General features: G+C 40.0%; 1 protein-coding gene across 6 annotated transcripts in view; it reads right to left on the bottom strand.

Moving 5' to 3' along the window:
- LOC410893 (transcription factor AP-2-epsilon) overlaps nucleotides 1-18,427 on the bottom strand; it is a 224,257-nt gene that overhangs the window by 123,619 nt on the left and 82,211 nt on the right. The window contains exon 1 of one of the 6 annotated variants that reach the window (XM_026439203.1): nucleotides 10,086-10,381. The exons of the other annotated variants lie outside the window; for them this stretch is intronic. Within the exon in view, the coding sequence (XP_026294988.1) occupies nucleotides 10,086-10,130 (45 nt within the window). The 5' untranslated portion in view covers nucleotides 10,131-10,381. Of the gene's footprint in view, nucleotides 1-10,085; nucleotides 10,382-18,427 lie in introns of those variants that run through there. 6 annotated transcript variants of the gene reach the window in all.

The raw sequence follows: 18,427 nt of genomic DNA, 5'->3' as shown, positions 1-18,427 counted from the left end.
AACAAGAATATAATCCTTGGACCATCAAAGACAAACACCTATCCTCCACCAATTGCCTCGCATAAAATTTCCATTTTTTAATTACCCCCTCGTCGCCACCGTGACGACAAATATTAGATTAACGAAATTACGCAATTCTCCTGTTCCTGTTCGTCTGGCGGATCGACGAACCACCATACCGAAGAGGGTGGTGTATATAATCGTGTCTGGCCAAAGATATCCCCAGTTAAAACGTACGTTTTAATTGGGGAAGGAGGAATGAAAAGTCATTAGTCCAGTGGACGGTGGGCAATTAAAAAAATTATTATCCCCTTGTATCCGGCTTGCAACGAATCCGGGGGGCTGCTGCCTCTATCCTCGAACGTGTTCATATTAAAAACCGCAAAAACAGCTCGCGCACTCCGAACGGAGTGCTCGCTTGTAATCGTGCCCCTTCCTCGATTCTTTATGGTTACAATTTGATGCTATTAGCCGTGTTAATCCCTTCTCTATTGCGCTCTATTACCACCACACGCCGCGTGCACGCGCATCGTTTCGTTTTGTTCGCGCCCGTTTTCCATCTTACGGTGAGCGACTTGGAATCTGTAATGAGCTGACTCATTGCATAAAACGACGATATAATTACGGGTGAAAATCAAGCTAGAGAACGAAGGGAAGTTTAATCTCGCTTCTGGAAAAGTCGTTTCTCATTTTTGCCCATCTGTGATCCGGTTGGAATAATGCTTTAATGGTTTTCTTTTTTTTCTTCTTCTTCATCTTCGAATTTGCTTTGTTATTATATCCGATCGAGCGAGGGAGCTTGTTGCAAATTTTAGTTTGGGAATATTGATCGTTGTGAGAAGATTCTTATTTCTATTATCGATATATCTGTGAATCTAATGTAATCTGAAAATATTTGAGAAAAAGATTTCGTCGTTGTTTTAAAATATTGATGAGAAAAATGAAGATAGGGAGCAGAGAAGTTTGGAGAAGGAGAGCAAATTAACACCGAGTTAAATTTTCCACAGATTTTATCAATTATTTCCAAAATATCTGCAACTTCGTTTACTTATCCGAACTTGGAGAACAAATATTGCTATAACTGGACTTCGTGTAATAGGAATTTTCTCCTATCATGATTTTTCATCTGAATAATAAGAATTCGCGTTTAGATAGGATTGAATTGCTGGACTTAATCGCGCGTTAATTTTAAAATTTTCATTTCAATAAAAACGAATTTCAAATAGGTGAATCAAGTTTTAGCATGAAACTTATATTCGTGATTGAGAAATCTTTTCCTGATCAATTCTCTCTAATAAATCTGTTTCCATTATTTCCATCATATACAATAAATTTCTTCAAAATAAAATATCGCCATCTGGAATTTCATTCACAATTACAAAAATTTTCGTGAAACGAAACGAGCAATCGAGGAAATTGTAATTGCCCCGATCGATATAAGCAAATTACCCAGCAATTAAAAGTAAATGTATCTCGTGGAGGATTAAAACGATCGAAGATTGAGAATCATTCCTCTTTTTCATATTCAGAAACAAAAAGTATATATATATAACTCGACATTTCAAAGAAACTGGTGATTCATACCCTTTCCTCCTTCGAGAACGATCATATTTTTCCTTTCGTGTCAGTCGATTAAATTATTAGGTTCTGAATTCCGGTTGCCGAGTTCTAGGCTTCAGGTTGCATTCATCCTGATCATTTGGATGATTGAGGATATCGAGTCGAAACTTTTATTACGGCATTTTGTGCGATTGACATTGATCTCGCCCAGAAGAAGATTTCCAGGAAACGAACCATTTTATTTAGGAAATTTACAGCAATGGCGATATAAACTGATGTTTGTATAAGAAACCGTATCAACAATGAAGCGATGTGCTTGTAAAAATTTCATCACGACCAAATTTATCCCGAATAATTAACTTTTTGGATATTTACAGCATCGATAAATCGACTATTCGAACAAATAATGAGAATGCAAACGAGATAATATAAATTTACACGAGCAACTATCACTCACGGATAACAGTACATACTTATCATTCACTTTTCGAGATACAATTACAAAATACATCTTACTATATTCCCCTAAATATTCTCCACCTATCATACGCCATAAGAATAAATTAAACACATCTATCCCAACAACTCGACAGATCCGAGCCAAGCTTCCGTTCCCAGCAATTCCCTTCCGAGCAACCCCTCGGTCTCCTCTCATTAATCCCCCATAACAAAAAACCAGACTACCTCTTCGACGATCCGTAATTTAAAGAAACGAAGGTAGCAGCGATGCGTCCAAAGAAATTCTCGAATAAATACTCTCTCTCTCTTCCTCTCCACATCGAAAGAAATCTCTAACGAAAGAATCGACGTCTATCGACATTTCTCACCAAGAAAAAGAGAGAGAGAGAGAGAGATGTATCCCGTACACTTCATAAGAATTCCGTCCACGACCGACTAGAGAGAAAATGATCAAGAGCAAGCATTCGGGATAATGACGAAGTTAGGTGGGAGAGAGCCGAGAAGAATCAAATCCACATTGGCCTCCTCGATAATGGCCGGCCGAGGAGGCGACGAAAGTGGAGGAGGAGGAGGAGGAGGAACACGTGCAACGTGAAAGGAAGAGAGAAGGAAGACGTGGTCGAAGAAAGGAAGAAAGCGTAAAGAAATTCGGGAACCCGAACGATGGCTACTCTCCTCTAAAGAGCGAACGCGCAACATTCCATATCCATTACAATTACCGAATAATTCCAATGTTGGCCCAGATTCGGGGGGCCAAAAGGAACCCGAAATTAGGTTGATTAGAGGCTACCGTTCGGTAAGGATCGCCACTACCGGAATTTAACCAGTTATTATATAGATACCGGCCGGCCAGGCGGGGGGGGAAAGACGGGGAGGGTGGCGAGGAGAGGGGGATGGACGGTTACACGACGGGTAGGAAACCGAAGAGGAGGACACACCGTGGCCCACGCTCACGTGAAACTTTGTTACCGGCTCGATAATTGAAACTCGCGGCCGAAAGTATTACTTTCCGCTACGGTGAAATTGGCCGGCCGCGTAATTGAAACATCCTATGCTTGTGGAGAGAGAATGAGAGAGAGAGGAAGAGAGTTACGTCGATTCGGGGGTTGAAGGGTTTTCGATGGAGACGCCAATATTCTGATGGGATATCGTTCGGATGTGGAAATCGTGTTGCGAACTTGCTTCAAGTTTTGAGCATGACGATTTGGAGAAGAATTTTTAATTCGGGTGGTGGATGATTATTTTGTTTTAAATAATTTTTCTCCTCCAGATGAGGATTCTCTTCTAAAAAATTTATTTATTATCGTACACGACAGACCACTTATTTCCCAATAACTTAATAATACCGTCATTTCGTTCATAATTCTGGAATGGAAAATTCTATCCCCTAATATATCCCTAAACAAATAAATCTCCGTTATTTATCTCTCGGCAGAGGGAAGAACATTTCTCCATCCTCGTGAAAAATTCTCATTATCACGACCTTAATACCCCTCGTAGTGGCGACCAGACAGAATTTTCAATTCTACTCTTCTAATACTCCCTCTGTCACTACCGTTCCTACCGATTCTGATGAAGTTTCGAGCGGCGACGTTTGAATTTATGGGGGTCCATCTCCAGTCCAACCTATTTCCTACGTCGCTTGCCAAGTCGACAAAGAATCAACTGTCCTTAATTCTCCTCGCCGTTCATCACCCTCCATTACGAATAACACCAACACTTTTCCAACGCCATCAAACTAATACCAATTTTCATTCACAATATTTTGCAACCATTTCGAATCGATCATCATCGTGTTTGATTAGCCTTTCTTTCTATGCTACGAGAGAGAGAGAAAAAAAGATGGAACGAAATTCGTTAAAACGTCATCGCTATGTGGCATGGCGATCACACAATTTTTCTTGCGCGTTTTATCGCGCGATTAACCTGTTTGCACAGGTTAAATGACGGATTGTGCAATTTTGTCAAAATCGTAGCCACGCACCGTTGCGCTCGAGCGATTAAGCGCACGACACGGCTTGGCAGCACCCGTTAATAATTAAGCAACGTGGAGTGCGTGTGGATTATCTGATCGTAGGAACCGCGTCCCGTAAAATTCATTTCTCTATCCTATCCTACGGTTAAACTTTGTCCAACTATGATTAAGCAAATTTCAAGTATGATGCAAACGAGTTACGCGCACTCGATTGCAAATTTGTTGTGGATAAAATCTTCGTTCGTGACGTGGTCTGATTACCTGGGAATCAGATTTAATAAATTTTTCTTTTTATATGTAAAGAACGAATTTTTCAAATGTACTTTGAAATTGATACGCTGTTTTTATTATTATTAATATTATTATTATTATTATTATTGTTATTTCTTTCTTTTTTGCGCGCGTTTCGTAGTTTGAGTTAAAGTCGATTCTAATTAGGATGTTGCCGATGGGACAGTTTATCAAATGCGAGTTTATATTCAGAGACGTATGATTGAGCGTTGGCTATTAATCTTTGGCCGAGAGATTTATAGAGGCCGTTTTTCAATCGTGGAATGATTTAATTAGCTGAATTTTTTAAGAATCGGGCGGTTTATTTAGTTTCGTGATTGGATTTGAGAAACGATTGTATTTTTTTTCTATTTTTTTCTTTTTTTAGGTAAATTTGTACACTTAGAAAGATAAATTAATAACGCGTCTCAGTAGTACGAAGAGAATGACCAAAGAAAGGAACTATTTATAATTCGATCGGTTTATCTGAAATAATTATATATTTACCTTACACCGTTAATTTTTTTTCAACCGCGCAAATCACAGAAGTATATCCGATCTTAAAGATAGCCTACAAAATTTCACATTGTGAAAAATTCTTATCTCAAATCAGAAGCATAAGTTTTTAATTACCTTAATTTCAACGGGACTTTTATTTCCATTACCTTTACGATTTTATTATACTACAACACTTTTTAAAAAAGACATTCTATGATTGAATTCTTTTTATGAATCAACGAGTATCGTCGTTTCACTTTTTTTTAAATTTTCCACCAAATCTCACTAGAATAGAAATCTACTCGATCCTAAAACAAAAAAAAAAAAATCATTCCCTTCGAACAGAAAAAGGCGATTAAACGTCGAAACATTTTCACAATTTTTTTTCGATCGATCGAAAGATATTAAACGTTCGATGACAAAATCGAAATCGTATTCGATCATAACTCGTCGAGATAAGGATTCGTCGTTTCGTCTCGCTCGTGCCACGACTCTTCGCGGTTTTTATCAACGGATGTAATTTAATTAAGCACAATACGTTTATAGTGTTCGGTTGAATTACGATTGGCCGGGTGATAAATCGTGCCATTTTAATGGCTACCATCTTCGAGCAATTATTATAGCACGCCTTCGAGAGACGCTTGTCTGCCCACGCAGATGACAACGCGCGATCGAAAACACGTTTTATCGGGATAAGCAGCCGTTAACTTGGAATGGCAACGAAAGCCTCGTCAAGCCTATTCATTTTTCACGAATTTCAATTTTACTTTTCGAGAAAAATATTATCCTCCGTTTTATATCAAACATAAACATTTGAAAATATATAATTATTATTACAAAGTTTTATCACGCTATAATCCAATTCAACTTTTCTTCCTCTTCCTCTTCTTTTCTTAATCAAAATCAAACGATTCTCCATCTACATTTTCAAACATTTTTAATTTTTCATTTTCGCTCTAACTCCATTCGTATCGTTACTTAAAATTATTTCTTCTGATTCTTCTAATGCGATATTTAAAAATTACTCTTCACGAAAAATCGAGTTCTCGTTCTCGTTTAAAACGCGCGCGCGAAGACAATGCAGGAATGCAACGACGGTATGCATGCATGTACGCGCGTTGAGAAGCATTTCCGCCCACGCGGTTATAGGCCAGTCCCCCGCGAATTCTTTAATACCGAAATAAGCTTGAAACCGTTTCGTTTCAGGGGTTAACCAGAGGTCCTTCGAGTACTTGTCTGCCAGTTCCGCCGTCTGAATGGCTAGTTAGTGCGAAGATTGGTTTTCTTCGCGTTATTGGGTCCCTTCTTCGCCCGGTGTTATTGGGATCACCCAAACACACGGCAGTAAAATCGGCTAAGCTGGCGGTTATTTATTGCTCGTGGTGGCACAGGTGAAAGAAACGGGCCTCACTCACCCATCCCTCCTCCTTCCTTCTCCTCCTCCTCCTTCGCTTCTCTATTCTTCTTTTCTTAATTGTTTCTTTTGCGTGCTATCAAATGGTTTTTAAAGTAGGAAGAGGACGTAACACACGAGCTGCTTATCTATCGTCGTTCTATTTTGTGACAACGTGCATAGTCTCTTCCTCTCTCTTGGAATATAAATAGATGTGATAGGTTTAATATAAGAGATTGATGATTTAAAGGAAGAAAGGTATCGAGAAAGATGGCTTGAATTGGGAATAAATCACGGCCAATTTCTTTCTTACGGAACGAAACGTTATTTACTACTGTTTCGACGTCGATGATGAGTACTGAAATATATTTCGACGACGGGATTAGAAAATTCGCGCGGCGAACAACAAAAGTCGATGAGGGAGACGGAGGTGAGGAACGGTTGATTGAAACGTCAGCCAACAGAAGTTATGTTCTATGTAGCGATGTATGTTGCGCTATACATGTTTCTTCTCTCCTTCGATCCTTATATAATGCACCACGGTTCGATCACTCGTCGTTTTTCAACAAATTTCTCGGCCAGAGATACAATGAAACGTACTCCTCGCCAAACTTGAGATATTATTTTTATTTGTCAAATTTTATATAGAATGAGAATCGAAGCAGAAAATTTCATTCCAAATTTCGCGATAATTCCTTTTCAATTGTTTCATGAAACGGTTTGAACTTTCTTGGATATTAATACACCATTTTATCTTTATCTTTATAAACTTCTGGTAGAAATAAGAAAAACATTTGCAATAGCTCGAAGACATTAAAAGCAACGAAATCGTTAGTCTACCACTTCCTGAGGAACGATTAATAGCCTAATAACTGTTGGTACATTCATCCTTTGGCTAATTTTAACATGATTTTTTTGCTTGAATTATATTAAGACATTTTTTTGACGATTACGAAACTTAATCATCGCCCAGAAAACGGATGTGTAAAAAAGAAGAAGATGAATAACGATATTTATTTGTTTTAAATTTATACTCTTCTTTGGTCGAAGAAATTTAAGAAATTTCAAAGTTTCGAAATTCATGAAACGTTTAAAATTCCGATATAATTTATTGAACAAATAAATGAGTAAATAATTTGGTGAAGTATCGATTGATTTTTCAATTTCGTTAAATAATACACACCTATATACATGGAACTTGATGCAAAGTTATTTTTTTTAATTAGCAAAAGGTGAATACTATGAACGTGAAATTCACAGATTTTTTATCAATCATTTCACGATAATAACGCGATATGTTTTGTAACAGTCAATATTGAGTAACTAAATAAAGCGTGTAAATTTCCTGCAAATATTTGATTTTCGCTTGGACGATGAAAAAAAAAGAGAGAGAGAGAGAGAGAGGAAATAACAATCCGTTCTTCATTCGCGGAAGCTGAATGAAAATGTAAATTACGTTATTAAATGAAATTAATTGCTGTATAATATGTATGATAAAAACAGTATAATTCGAATTAGATAAGAACGTATAAAGAGTTTATTTTACATCTATAATTAGATTCGGACCTTGCAAGAATTGCTAAAATGGAGTAAATTTATAATTAAAGAATCTAATTAATGTTCAAATGTGTTCTTGTGATGCAATTCTTTGCACTAAAAAACTCAACTTTATTCTTACCTTATGAAATTCCAAATTGAAAGGCAATATGAGAAACTAGGAAGAAAATAATATTTCATCCCTATTTTCCACCGAATTAATTAATTCACGCTCGTTTCCAATTTACTACACAGACATACCCATCCAATAATTCTAATATTCGATACGAACCTGCCAAACATTGCTTCAAATCCGTCAAATTGTTAAAACCAAATAAATGAACCAAAAGAAAAAGAAAAAAATCGGTTTCGAGGCAACCGATCGCACTTCTCCCGCGCAAAAATCGGTCGAAACGGGCGTGACGAACGAGAAGAGGCTACCACTTGGGGGATGAAACTCGCGGCGGCCATTCACGCTTGTAAAATACGCGCGAACTCGCGCCAGGCGCGAGCCGTCTCACCATTCAACCCGTGCAATAGAGGCAACCACCGTTAAGAATGATTCCATTGTGGCAAGATTTTACGAGTCGCTGTTAAAGCCTGTCATTACAAGGCTGGGCTGTTCCGATGTTGCTCGCTCTGTTTGCTCCACGCAACAAATCCCCGATGATTTACCGCTCAATTTTATGAACTTATATTCCATAAGACTGACGTATCTATTTCACTTAAACGCGTCCCCGGGGCGCGTTACGAATCGACGTATTACTCGTAACGCCATTGTGCCGGGTTTTATTACCGGAGGCCAAGCGCGAAGATCGGTTCAATGGATTATCTTTAAAATCTTCCAGATTCTTCTCGAATGCCGATCGTTTCGAGGTTCTCGATTTGAATTTTCGCGGGGATGAAAAGAAACGGTCGATGAACGCGATGGCGGAGATGCGTATTTTGGAATCGTCAAATTAGCCATGAATTTAAACCTTTCGTGAAAAGAATGAAAAAAGAATGAAAACTCGGGATATGGTATTGTAGATTTTTCACGATGGATGGAAATTTATATCTAATATTATATCTTTCGTTACGAAGCAAAAACGAGGTTTCGATCGAGCAAGTTTTCTGTTTGAATTCTCGCGGGGAAAAAAGAAACGCGATGGCGGCTGAAGCAGCTATGTAGTATGTCGTGGAAATTTATAGCCGATGGAAATTTCTAATAGAAACATTATTTTCCATGTTGTATCGGGCTATGAATAAACTATTCGGTTTAAATTCGAACAATAAATAATCTATTCGCGCAGCTTTCCTTTTTGTAACGGAGAGAAAGAAAAGAAGTACACGCTTTTGATAGAATAAATAGCCATCTAGAATAATATTTAATGTAGAAATATTAAACACATAATGGGCGCCATTAACGAAGAGAAACTTGAGTATTAAATTGTTTTTGTCACGATCATCCCATCACCGATCGAGCAATTCACTGTATCAAATTTACGACGAGCATTTATCATGATCGCAAAACGCATGACTAAAAGATTACGATTTCTATGAATAACACCGTATTTCCCCGCATAATGTTACCTTATTATCCAATATTCTTATCCGCCGATTTCTTGCTACAACCATTTCTTACAACCGTGTTTCGCAAAAAAAAAAAAAACGAGAATAACGAAAAACCGCGTAATCTTTACCAATCTCATTTCCTCATTCTTGAAAACTAAAAACTAGTTTCAAGTTCTCGATTGAATCTATCCTGTCGCTTCACGATATATTTTTTGATATATTCACGCACAGAGAAATCGTGGACACGATTGTTTCTTGCACAGGATCGTAAATATATATATATATATATACTTTATACCAAGTGAAATACAATTTACCGATAAACGATTTTCTTCGCTCGACACCCATCGCGTTTGAAGACACGATGTGTATTTATTTATGAGAAAATCCGTTAGAAAGTTTAGTCACGTTCCAAGGTGTGCTCTTAGAGGATTATTACAAGAATTCAACCTGCGCTGTCAGGTGATCCCCGCGCGAGAAAACGTTTATTGGATAAGAAGATGGAGGCACGTTGGACAAAAAGGAGGGGGGGAATTCTCCCGTGTCATTCAAAAACCTGCGTTTCCACGTCATAAACACGCGACAGGGTGGGGAAAAAAAACTTATGGCGCAACGCCATGCAACGGCTAATACTCCTCATTATAAATCTTCTCTTCAAAGATTCTTCATTGGAATCTCTCTGGGTTAGATTCAATATCGTAGCAGGCTTAATAATGATAATAGTTAAGAATTAACGAGGGAAATACGTCAGAGAGAGAAAGATATTCTTTCCATAAAAATTACGACTCTTGCAATTATATCAATCAATTAGATTCAAAAGATATCTTGAAAAGAGTTTACCATTTGATGCATTCTCGCTGTGTTGTAGTAGTCTAGGTTCGGCATCCGGCTCGCGTTGACGTTAACCTGGCCTGGCAAGAAAACACTTCCAAAAGAAACACGGGATAGATTGTCTCGGTATACAATTCTCGAAAACAACAATTCGATGTTACTCGCGTTACCCGATCATTACACTCCCGTACAAATCACCAATATTCGCGCACCACACGTAACTTCCGGATCCTGACCCAAAAATACCAAACATATAAAACTTCGCGTCCTCTAATTTCATTCAGATCTTCATCCAAACCAGATCGTCACCATCACCGTTCCTCATAAAGTCCACGCGCGAAACATCGTCGATCGGTTGCGAAGATCTTCTCTCCTCTCGACTACAGAAACCCTCGATCGACCCGAGATCGATCTCGACGTGAAGAGAGAAAGAGAGAGAGAGAGAGAGAGAACACTTGAGAGCGTGCACACACGCGTGCACGTAGAGCGCGAGGACAGGAAACGTGAGACGTAAATTTCGCGTAGCTTTCACGAGCCGGTCGCGTGTTTGCTCGCCGGCTACCTGTCTCTGCGGGGTTCGGGCCCAACGTCGCGACGAGGTGGAGGAACTGGTGGAACAGGCAGCGAGAGGATGGAAAAACGGAGGAGGGAAAAGGAAAAGAGAGGGAGAAAGAGAGAGAGAGAGAGAGAAAGGTGTGAGATACAGAGGATATTGTTTTCCGATATCTCGAGCTTTGTGTATGGGTATTCGCCTTAAACCGTCGTACGCGGAGGAAGACTCGAGGGTTACTGCGCCCGCGGGGCCTTAGCTACCAGATAGACGCGGCAGACGAGGGAGCTTGGGGTGGGAACTGGGATGGGCCTCAAGGCCTGAATCGTTTTCGAACGAGCGTCGATTGGTCGAGGGGCCCAGGAATGGGTCCAATCCCATGTTGCTCGGTCGTGTCGGCCACGTAAACGCGGGACGCCCAGCTCGTATGGGATTGGTTAGACTGTTTGCCAGCTTGCATATACCACTTTCTCTCTTTTTCTCTTTGTCAGTCTCCTCCGCTCTCCTCTCATTTTGTCTTTGTTCGTCGTTGCGGCGCGGATAAACCCGCGGATAATGTCGTGGAGATTTTATTTCTTGAATAAAGGATGAGCCTTTATCTCGCGCGCTCCTCTTGCGGAGGAAAGAAGGGAAGGAGGGACCTATAGGACCCCGATGATCCTGCGGCCCGATATCGATATCGGAGAGCCGAGGCACCGATTCTCCAAGCTGTGAAACCTCGAAGCTCGGCTCGAAGCCGCCTTTATTCTGATTTTATCCTAATCTGTTGTTGTCCATATCTCTTGTGTGATTTTACAGGCGAGGGAATTTTGTGTATTCTTTTAGAGAATTTTCTATTAGAGAAAGATATAAAGAATCGAGTGAGAAATGAACATTGAAAGTTACGATAAATTATATGACTTATAACCTTTTCTATATGAATTATAGATGATATTCTTGATTGAAATTTTCTGATACTGCAACTTTTAATTGTAAGCACTTTTAATTCTATTCTGCGCAACGAGTACTTTTATATCCATTATAGCGAGATCGTTTTTTATCGCACCTTGCATCGCAGATTCCAGACTCTTATTCCAGAGGGTTATTTCTGATATAAAGTGTTCACGGTTGATTGTACGACTACATAGTTCCGATTTTTGCTGACCAGGCGGACACGGGCTCAATGCGACTAGTTCCATCGTTCTGGTCGACGACCCTATTTAACCCGGGGGCAGCCCAGAGGGTAGATTTCCGATCGGCTACCTGAAGCAATGAACGAATGAATGAATGAAATTCCTTCGACCGTTTCGTAGAATATAACTGTCCCATTCGACTTTATTGCCCCTACAACTTCTTGTATCGTTAATGGTGGCCATCTTCATTGATGGGTTTCACGATGAGTTTTAATTTGGCCGGGGATCCAACGTCACGGAAACTGGTATTCATGAAATTTACATTGGGATTCATCGTGGCTGATGAATAATTCGTGGCCACGCGATTAAGTTTTTTTGTCATGGATACGATTGATGACGATGCAGCGTGTTTTTTTTTTTTTTTTTTTTTGCCTGAACGAATAATATTCATCTAATATCTTAATTCTCGAGATGATGTAAAATAATAAGTTAAAGTCAATATTTTTTTAGAATTAACGATTTGTAAACGAAACGATGATCGATTAACGATTCAAAATTTGCCGATTTTTCAATTAAATAATTTCCACGATTATATTTCGAAAATCTAATAATGTATGAAATAAACGAGGAATAAAATGTTTTAAATAAATCGAATCCTTTCCTTTCCATTAGTTCAAACATTTTATTACGAATTATTACGTTATTGGAAAATCGATATTTTCAAGTTTCGAAAGTAAAAGCGATTTAACTATCGTTTATATATGATAATTCCAAAAATATGATGAATTAAAACGCACGAATAAATTGTCGTACGATAAAATTTCTTTTCCAAGTTTACTCGAATCGAATTTTATCGTCAAAAGTTGAAAGGATCAACGAAGGATAAATTTCATAATCCGTTTCCAGGATTCTTTTCCTTTTTCTTTTTTTTTTTGCGGGGGAAAACACGTCATCCAACAATACGACGGAAATCTAGGGGATTTCGAGGAATCACCTAGACGAAAATTAAGATGCCACCAGAGAGAGACGAGCGGCGTTTCGTTTTGCAGGGGAGGGATATACGGGCGAAGGAGGAATTCCAAAGATGAAATTACCTTACGAGGAATTCGTGAATCGGTTGTACGAACGCGGCAGTTAGGTCCGAATCGTGACAGCCCAGGGCGTGCACGCGAGCTTACAAGAAAATTTCAGATCGAGCTGGCGAAATTGGAAGGGAGGCCTTTTAACGAGATGCGGTCATCAACTGCGATGCCCAAACCCTACCTACGCTCGCCTTTTTCTTCTCTCTCTTTTTTTTTTTTTTTTATCCAACCATCCTCCTGCACCTTTTTATTTCCTTTATTTCTCTCGACATTTCGTATTTCTCATTTTTTTTTCTTCTTTTTCCTCCCCCTCCCGTCCAACGAACATTAACATTAAGCATCTTTTCATCGCGCCTCGAAAAATCTTTTACCTGTATCACTTGTGCGTGTACGACACGTCAATTTTCTCCCTTCTCTCATTTCGATCCAATTGTCACGTAAATTGATATTGCAATATTGTTATTACAAAATGACATCATTTTATTCAAAGAACTGTATCAATTGACTCTATTTCTTCACACCGAGTTCTAGAAAAGAAAATTGTATTAATATAATCGTTCATTATATTTCAATTTGCGATCAATATCAAATACAGCATCTAGTATACCTTTTCCTCCGATTTAAACTTATAAAATTTCAAAATTTCATTCCCACAGACACCAAATAAACTCTACAAAAGTATTAAAAATATTACCCCTGTCTCATTTCTTCTCGTCTCCATTTCCAAACAGAATCGGGAACGAAGAATGCAGAGAAGGAAGATTTTCGACGAGCATCCAAGGATTTCCCCCCGGAGCGAGTGGTAGGAGCACGGGCCACGAAACAGGATGCATCGTTGCAGGGACGCCACGCGTATCGCAAAATTTAAACCGGCGTACATCTCAGGGCGTAACCAAAGAGGTAGGTAGGTAGGTTGGTAGGTAGGTATAAGGGATCTTATTGATCTGGTAGCCCGGGGCGTGTCATCCTGGGCTGTTGGCCGCAGGGAGGACCGCGGCTAACCCTAAAGCAAAGGGGGATCCCCGTGGCTGGCGCATGCGCCCACGAGACCGTTTTCTCTGCCCAGAGGGCTAACTTACACCAATCACCAGGAGCTAGAAACCCTTTTCGCCAAAGGGGTTCGCCAAGAACTTCCCTCTCCGTGAGGGAGAGAACCGGCTATACATAGAAATTGTATATACGTGCGTGTTACATATATATATGTGTGTATATATATATATATATATATATATATACATCGTTGGCTGATCGTTCGTCTGTGCTCGACCGAAATCGCCTCTATCCGTCTCGGAATGTTTCCCTCGTGGCGTTGAACGAAAGACACCATTCAACGTTGGGGAGAACGTTATTATTACCGCCATTATTACTCTGCCCTTTGTTCACGCATTGCCCCTTTCCTTCGTTCGAAACGGGTGAACTTCGAACTGGGAGAAGAGGGAAGGGAAGAGAGGGTGTTATCTCTGACTGGCGGAGAGACATTTGACGGAAGGAGATAGGTGTGCTTTCTTGCCGGGGAATTTCGAAGGTTGTTATTGAGCGTTGGTCTTCTTCATCTCGAAGAATCGGCTTATTTCTTGCAGAATATACGTAAATGGAGATATAATAAATATTTTAGCAAGTAAATCGTAGAAAGAAGTCATTTTTAAACGATCGATATTTACTTGATATAAAGAGAGTTCAAAGAAATACATTTTTTACGATCATTCCATCCGATTAATCTCTTAGAAAATTCAAAATCGTCCATCTTCTTGCGTTCGTAGAGAAGTTGAGCGCGTTTAACACACCGTGATCTGTATGCTTCTAAACCAGTTCTCCGAGCCCCGTATATGAGTTATAAAGACGTTTACACTTGTAACGCTGTAATTACAACAGCCGCGATATTTTTCAAACTCGTTCTTCTTCTTTCGAGAATCACTATGATTCCGTTATGCAAATAAAGTAGCTTCGTATTCCAACCGCTCCTCGAGTACAACAGCTAAGTTATATCTCTCATTTCTAAAAAATATTCTAAGAAAATATCGAATTTACTTCCACAATTTGTCATCCATCATCACGTATGAATATTATACATTCTTCGTCTCTTCCAACAAAACAATCTCTTCAAACTTTCCAGAAACTTGAAATTCCATCTCTTCACAGCCATCATCCAACTATAGGCAAAGTATAATTCGAGAGCTGCTCCATCCAAATACACGTTCCATGCACGGAACAACAAAAAATAAGCGCGAGGAGCGAAAGGGTTGAAAGGTGGCGGAGAGGGCGTGGGCGTACGTGGCGATATTTAACGAGCACGTTAACTATCGGTACTTATCCGCCTCGATGTTTACACGCCCGTATTACGAACTTCTTTCTTCCGCCTTGGAGCGACTTCCAACACTCGTAAATCAGCGTTGCGCTTCCACGAGGCCGAAACGACACGCGCCTCTCGAACAATATTGAAATTTCTAGCAGGGTTGGTAAAAACGTGGATAGTCAAGATCCTGACGATTTCTTTCGAACTTGAGGATGAATCGAAGATTCGAAGAATATGCTTTAAAACACATGTAAATGGAAGATTGTACAAAGTTAATAATAAAGATAAAAAGAGAGAAAGAAATGTAAATCGATTGGTAATTTTTAAAAATTGTTTCCCTTCCCGTTTCTTTTCTTTTTTCTTTCTTTCCAAAAAAAACCGCTCGCAAATATTTTAATCCACATTTGCCCCGTGCAACTGCATGGCAAATACGCTTTTAAAATTCCAATTAAATCGGGCCACCGCCGCTCCCACGGCTTAATATCGATTTTTAAATATTTGTCCATAACACCTCCGATGTGTTTTCAATTAAACGTTACAAATATGTTAATAAGGCACGTGGTGCGTGGGCATAATTTGATCGGGGAAGGGGAAACGCGAACTACTCGCGGTATATATATATATATATATTTCGTGCAAACCGGGTCGAAACCAGTTTCGAATACGATTTCGGTAAATAGCCGCGCACGCGGCTGATAGTTCTGCCCTATGTACACAACTGGCTTCCGGTAAGCAAGCCTTGATTAAGCGAAAATTCCCGATATCAACATCTATTGTGGATATTAAACTTCTTGCGCGAACATCGGCTATCGATTTAAATTCGATCCACCCCTCCCTCGCTTTAAATAAAATAAAAATAATTATTTATATCAATTCTTGATTCTTTGATCGAAGGATATGATTCTTTATAAAAATCTCGATAAAATTTGCAGTAGAAAGTGATAAGTAGCCGCGAGATATTAGAGAAAGCGATAATACGTAATAGATGGCAATTTTCTAATCTACGTGTTCAAACAGATAGTCGACTCGAATTGATGAAAAACACGCGATAACAGTAAAATATATTCGAACGTAATTCTTATTGATCTCTCACGATATACATCGAGACAAAAGTAAACGTGTATTAAAACAATTAGAAATTGGAAAATGAAAGGTATTTCTATTTTTATCTTCATGGAAAAATAGCTTTTTAAATATTCGCGCGATCGTCCTTCTTTCAAACCTCCACAGCTTGCTTATATTATTATTCGTGGTATAAAAGAGATAAAAAGAGAGAGAGGGGGGGGGGGAGGAAGGAATCGAGAAATATGCAAGAAACGAATATGTGTACGAGTTTTCGTTCGAAATACACGTGTACAGGAGGAGAAATCCGTAATCTTGCCAGCGGCGTTTCAAACTCTGCTCCGTGATAGTTATCGTGTTCCGATAAATCGAGCGCGTGTTATCCTTAGACCCTGGTGAGACACGGTAAAGCGAGAAACATAATGCTCAAACATCATAACAAAAGACTTGATGAAATTTCGGTTTCCCGGGGAAACTTTTTAGTTCCCTTTCGATCCGAAGATAATTGGATCTGGAACGGGTAAAGTTGAAAGGAAGGGAGAAAATTATTCAAATAGGAGGAGCTAAGGTAAATGCTGCAAACGAGGGATTGAACGTCGAAGATAAAAGAAATATATTTATATTCGATGAAATCGTATTCTTGCCTGATTTTGCCCGTCAATCGGCGAAGGTTTTTTTTAAATTCGATAGATAATCATTTGGAACAGTATCTTAAAAAAAAACTTATCTCCTAAACATCTATTTGAAAAATTAACACGCATCTATTTCGTCAATTGTAAAAATAGAATTGGCGAGATTGCAAAACTCGATATGTTTCGTTGAAAATTGAAACACATGTGCGGATATTTCAAGTATCTATATCTAATATTGCAGATTCCTTTAATTCCACTCCCTAATTCAAAACTATCGATTCTTGATCTCGTTAATGATTCCAACTTAACCCGGCCCGAATTCCATCCCTCGCTGATGATCAATGACTTGTTATTCTACCCCGAATAGCCGCGGTCCACCTTAATCTACCTCTCGCATCTACATTGGATTGGACCACGGCGGCCCAGCCATCGAAATATCGGGCAAATCGATGAATCTCGAAGGAGAGGCGAGGCACCTCTCGAAAAATTCGCCACGGACCTTAAACTCCGCGTACGTACGAAGAGGGGGCGGCGGCGGACGTTGATCGGCCCCCCTTCGGCGTAATCCGGCCGAATATATCCTCTAGCTCGGGATAATGCGTGCGCTCAAGAATACAGGATGATTCAGAAACACTCGTATCAATTTTCCAACTTATTTCGATCATCCCTTATCCTCTCCTTCTTTCTTCGAAATCTTTCAAAATTCCCAATCATCGACCAATAATAACCCATCGAGGCAAGAAATCGCGACTGTTCAAAGTCGATCGAATTCATCCCTCGATAAAGGGATATCGTTATTTCTGAATCACCGTGTAGATCAAGACGCATACACACAGAAGGAAACGAAGCGAAGCGAGCCGAGAAGGTGGCCGCGCTTGGAGGAGGAACAGGAAGGGTTGGCAGAGGAGAGGCAAGAAGGGGAGGGAGAGAGGCAAGAAGGTGGGAAGGTAAGAAGAAGGGGGAGGGAGGCAGACGTCGGTGCATAATCGATGATCACAGTCATAATAAATGAAGTATGTCTTGGTAGGAGGTGGTGGGTAGTAGGGTGTAGGTACCTGACGACGGCCCCGGGCGTCCGCAAGGAAGATCATCTTCTTCTCCGGCCCGTAATCCGAGGTGTGCGTCGCGTATCGCGTATCCGATCGGAATCTCCACCACTCCCCTGGACCGGACCGAAAGTAGCTAATCATAATAACGTGCCGGTACCCTAGTACCCAGGTGCGTGCACGCCCTGCTACGATTACCCGGCATTATAAATTTCAGTTGCCCTCAGACGCGTATAAACTCTCGCTCTCTCTTTCCTCCCCTCTCAGCCTTTCTCTCCTCGGAGAGGAGCGAGTCAATCGTTTTATTTCTTTACCTTCGTTGCTTCATTGCCGCTTCATGGACGGGAGGAGGCCATGCTTGGGGAGGGAAAAGGAGAAAGAGGAAGGAGGGGGAGTGGAATGGCGGCCGGACACTTGGAATAATACGGGTATTGTGTACGGGTGTAAAAGTGATGGGGATGTGACGCGTCGGTGCGTGGATGGATTTTTTTTTTCTTTTCGTTTGTTTCCGGTTGCGAAATGACGATTCGGCCGATTTGAAAATATTGGATAACCGAGGAGAGATGGATACGTG

Source organism: Apis mellifera, linkage group LG2 (genome assembly GCF_003254395.2).
Source record: "Apis mellifera strain DH4 linkage group LG2, Amel_HAv3.1, whole genome shotgun sequence".
In the NCBI taxonomy this organism is placed as follows: domain Eukaryota; kingdom Metazoa; phylum Arthropoda; class Insecta; order Hymenoptera; family Apidae; genus Apis; species Apis mellifera.
Note: the sequence above shows the minus strand (reverse complement) of the source record. Positions and strands in the feature narration are given on the sequence as shown.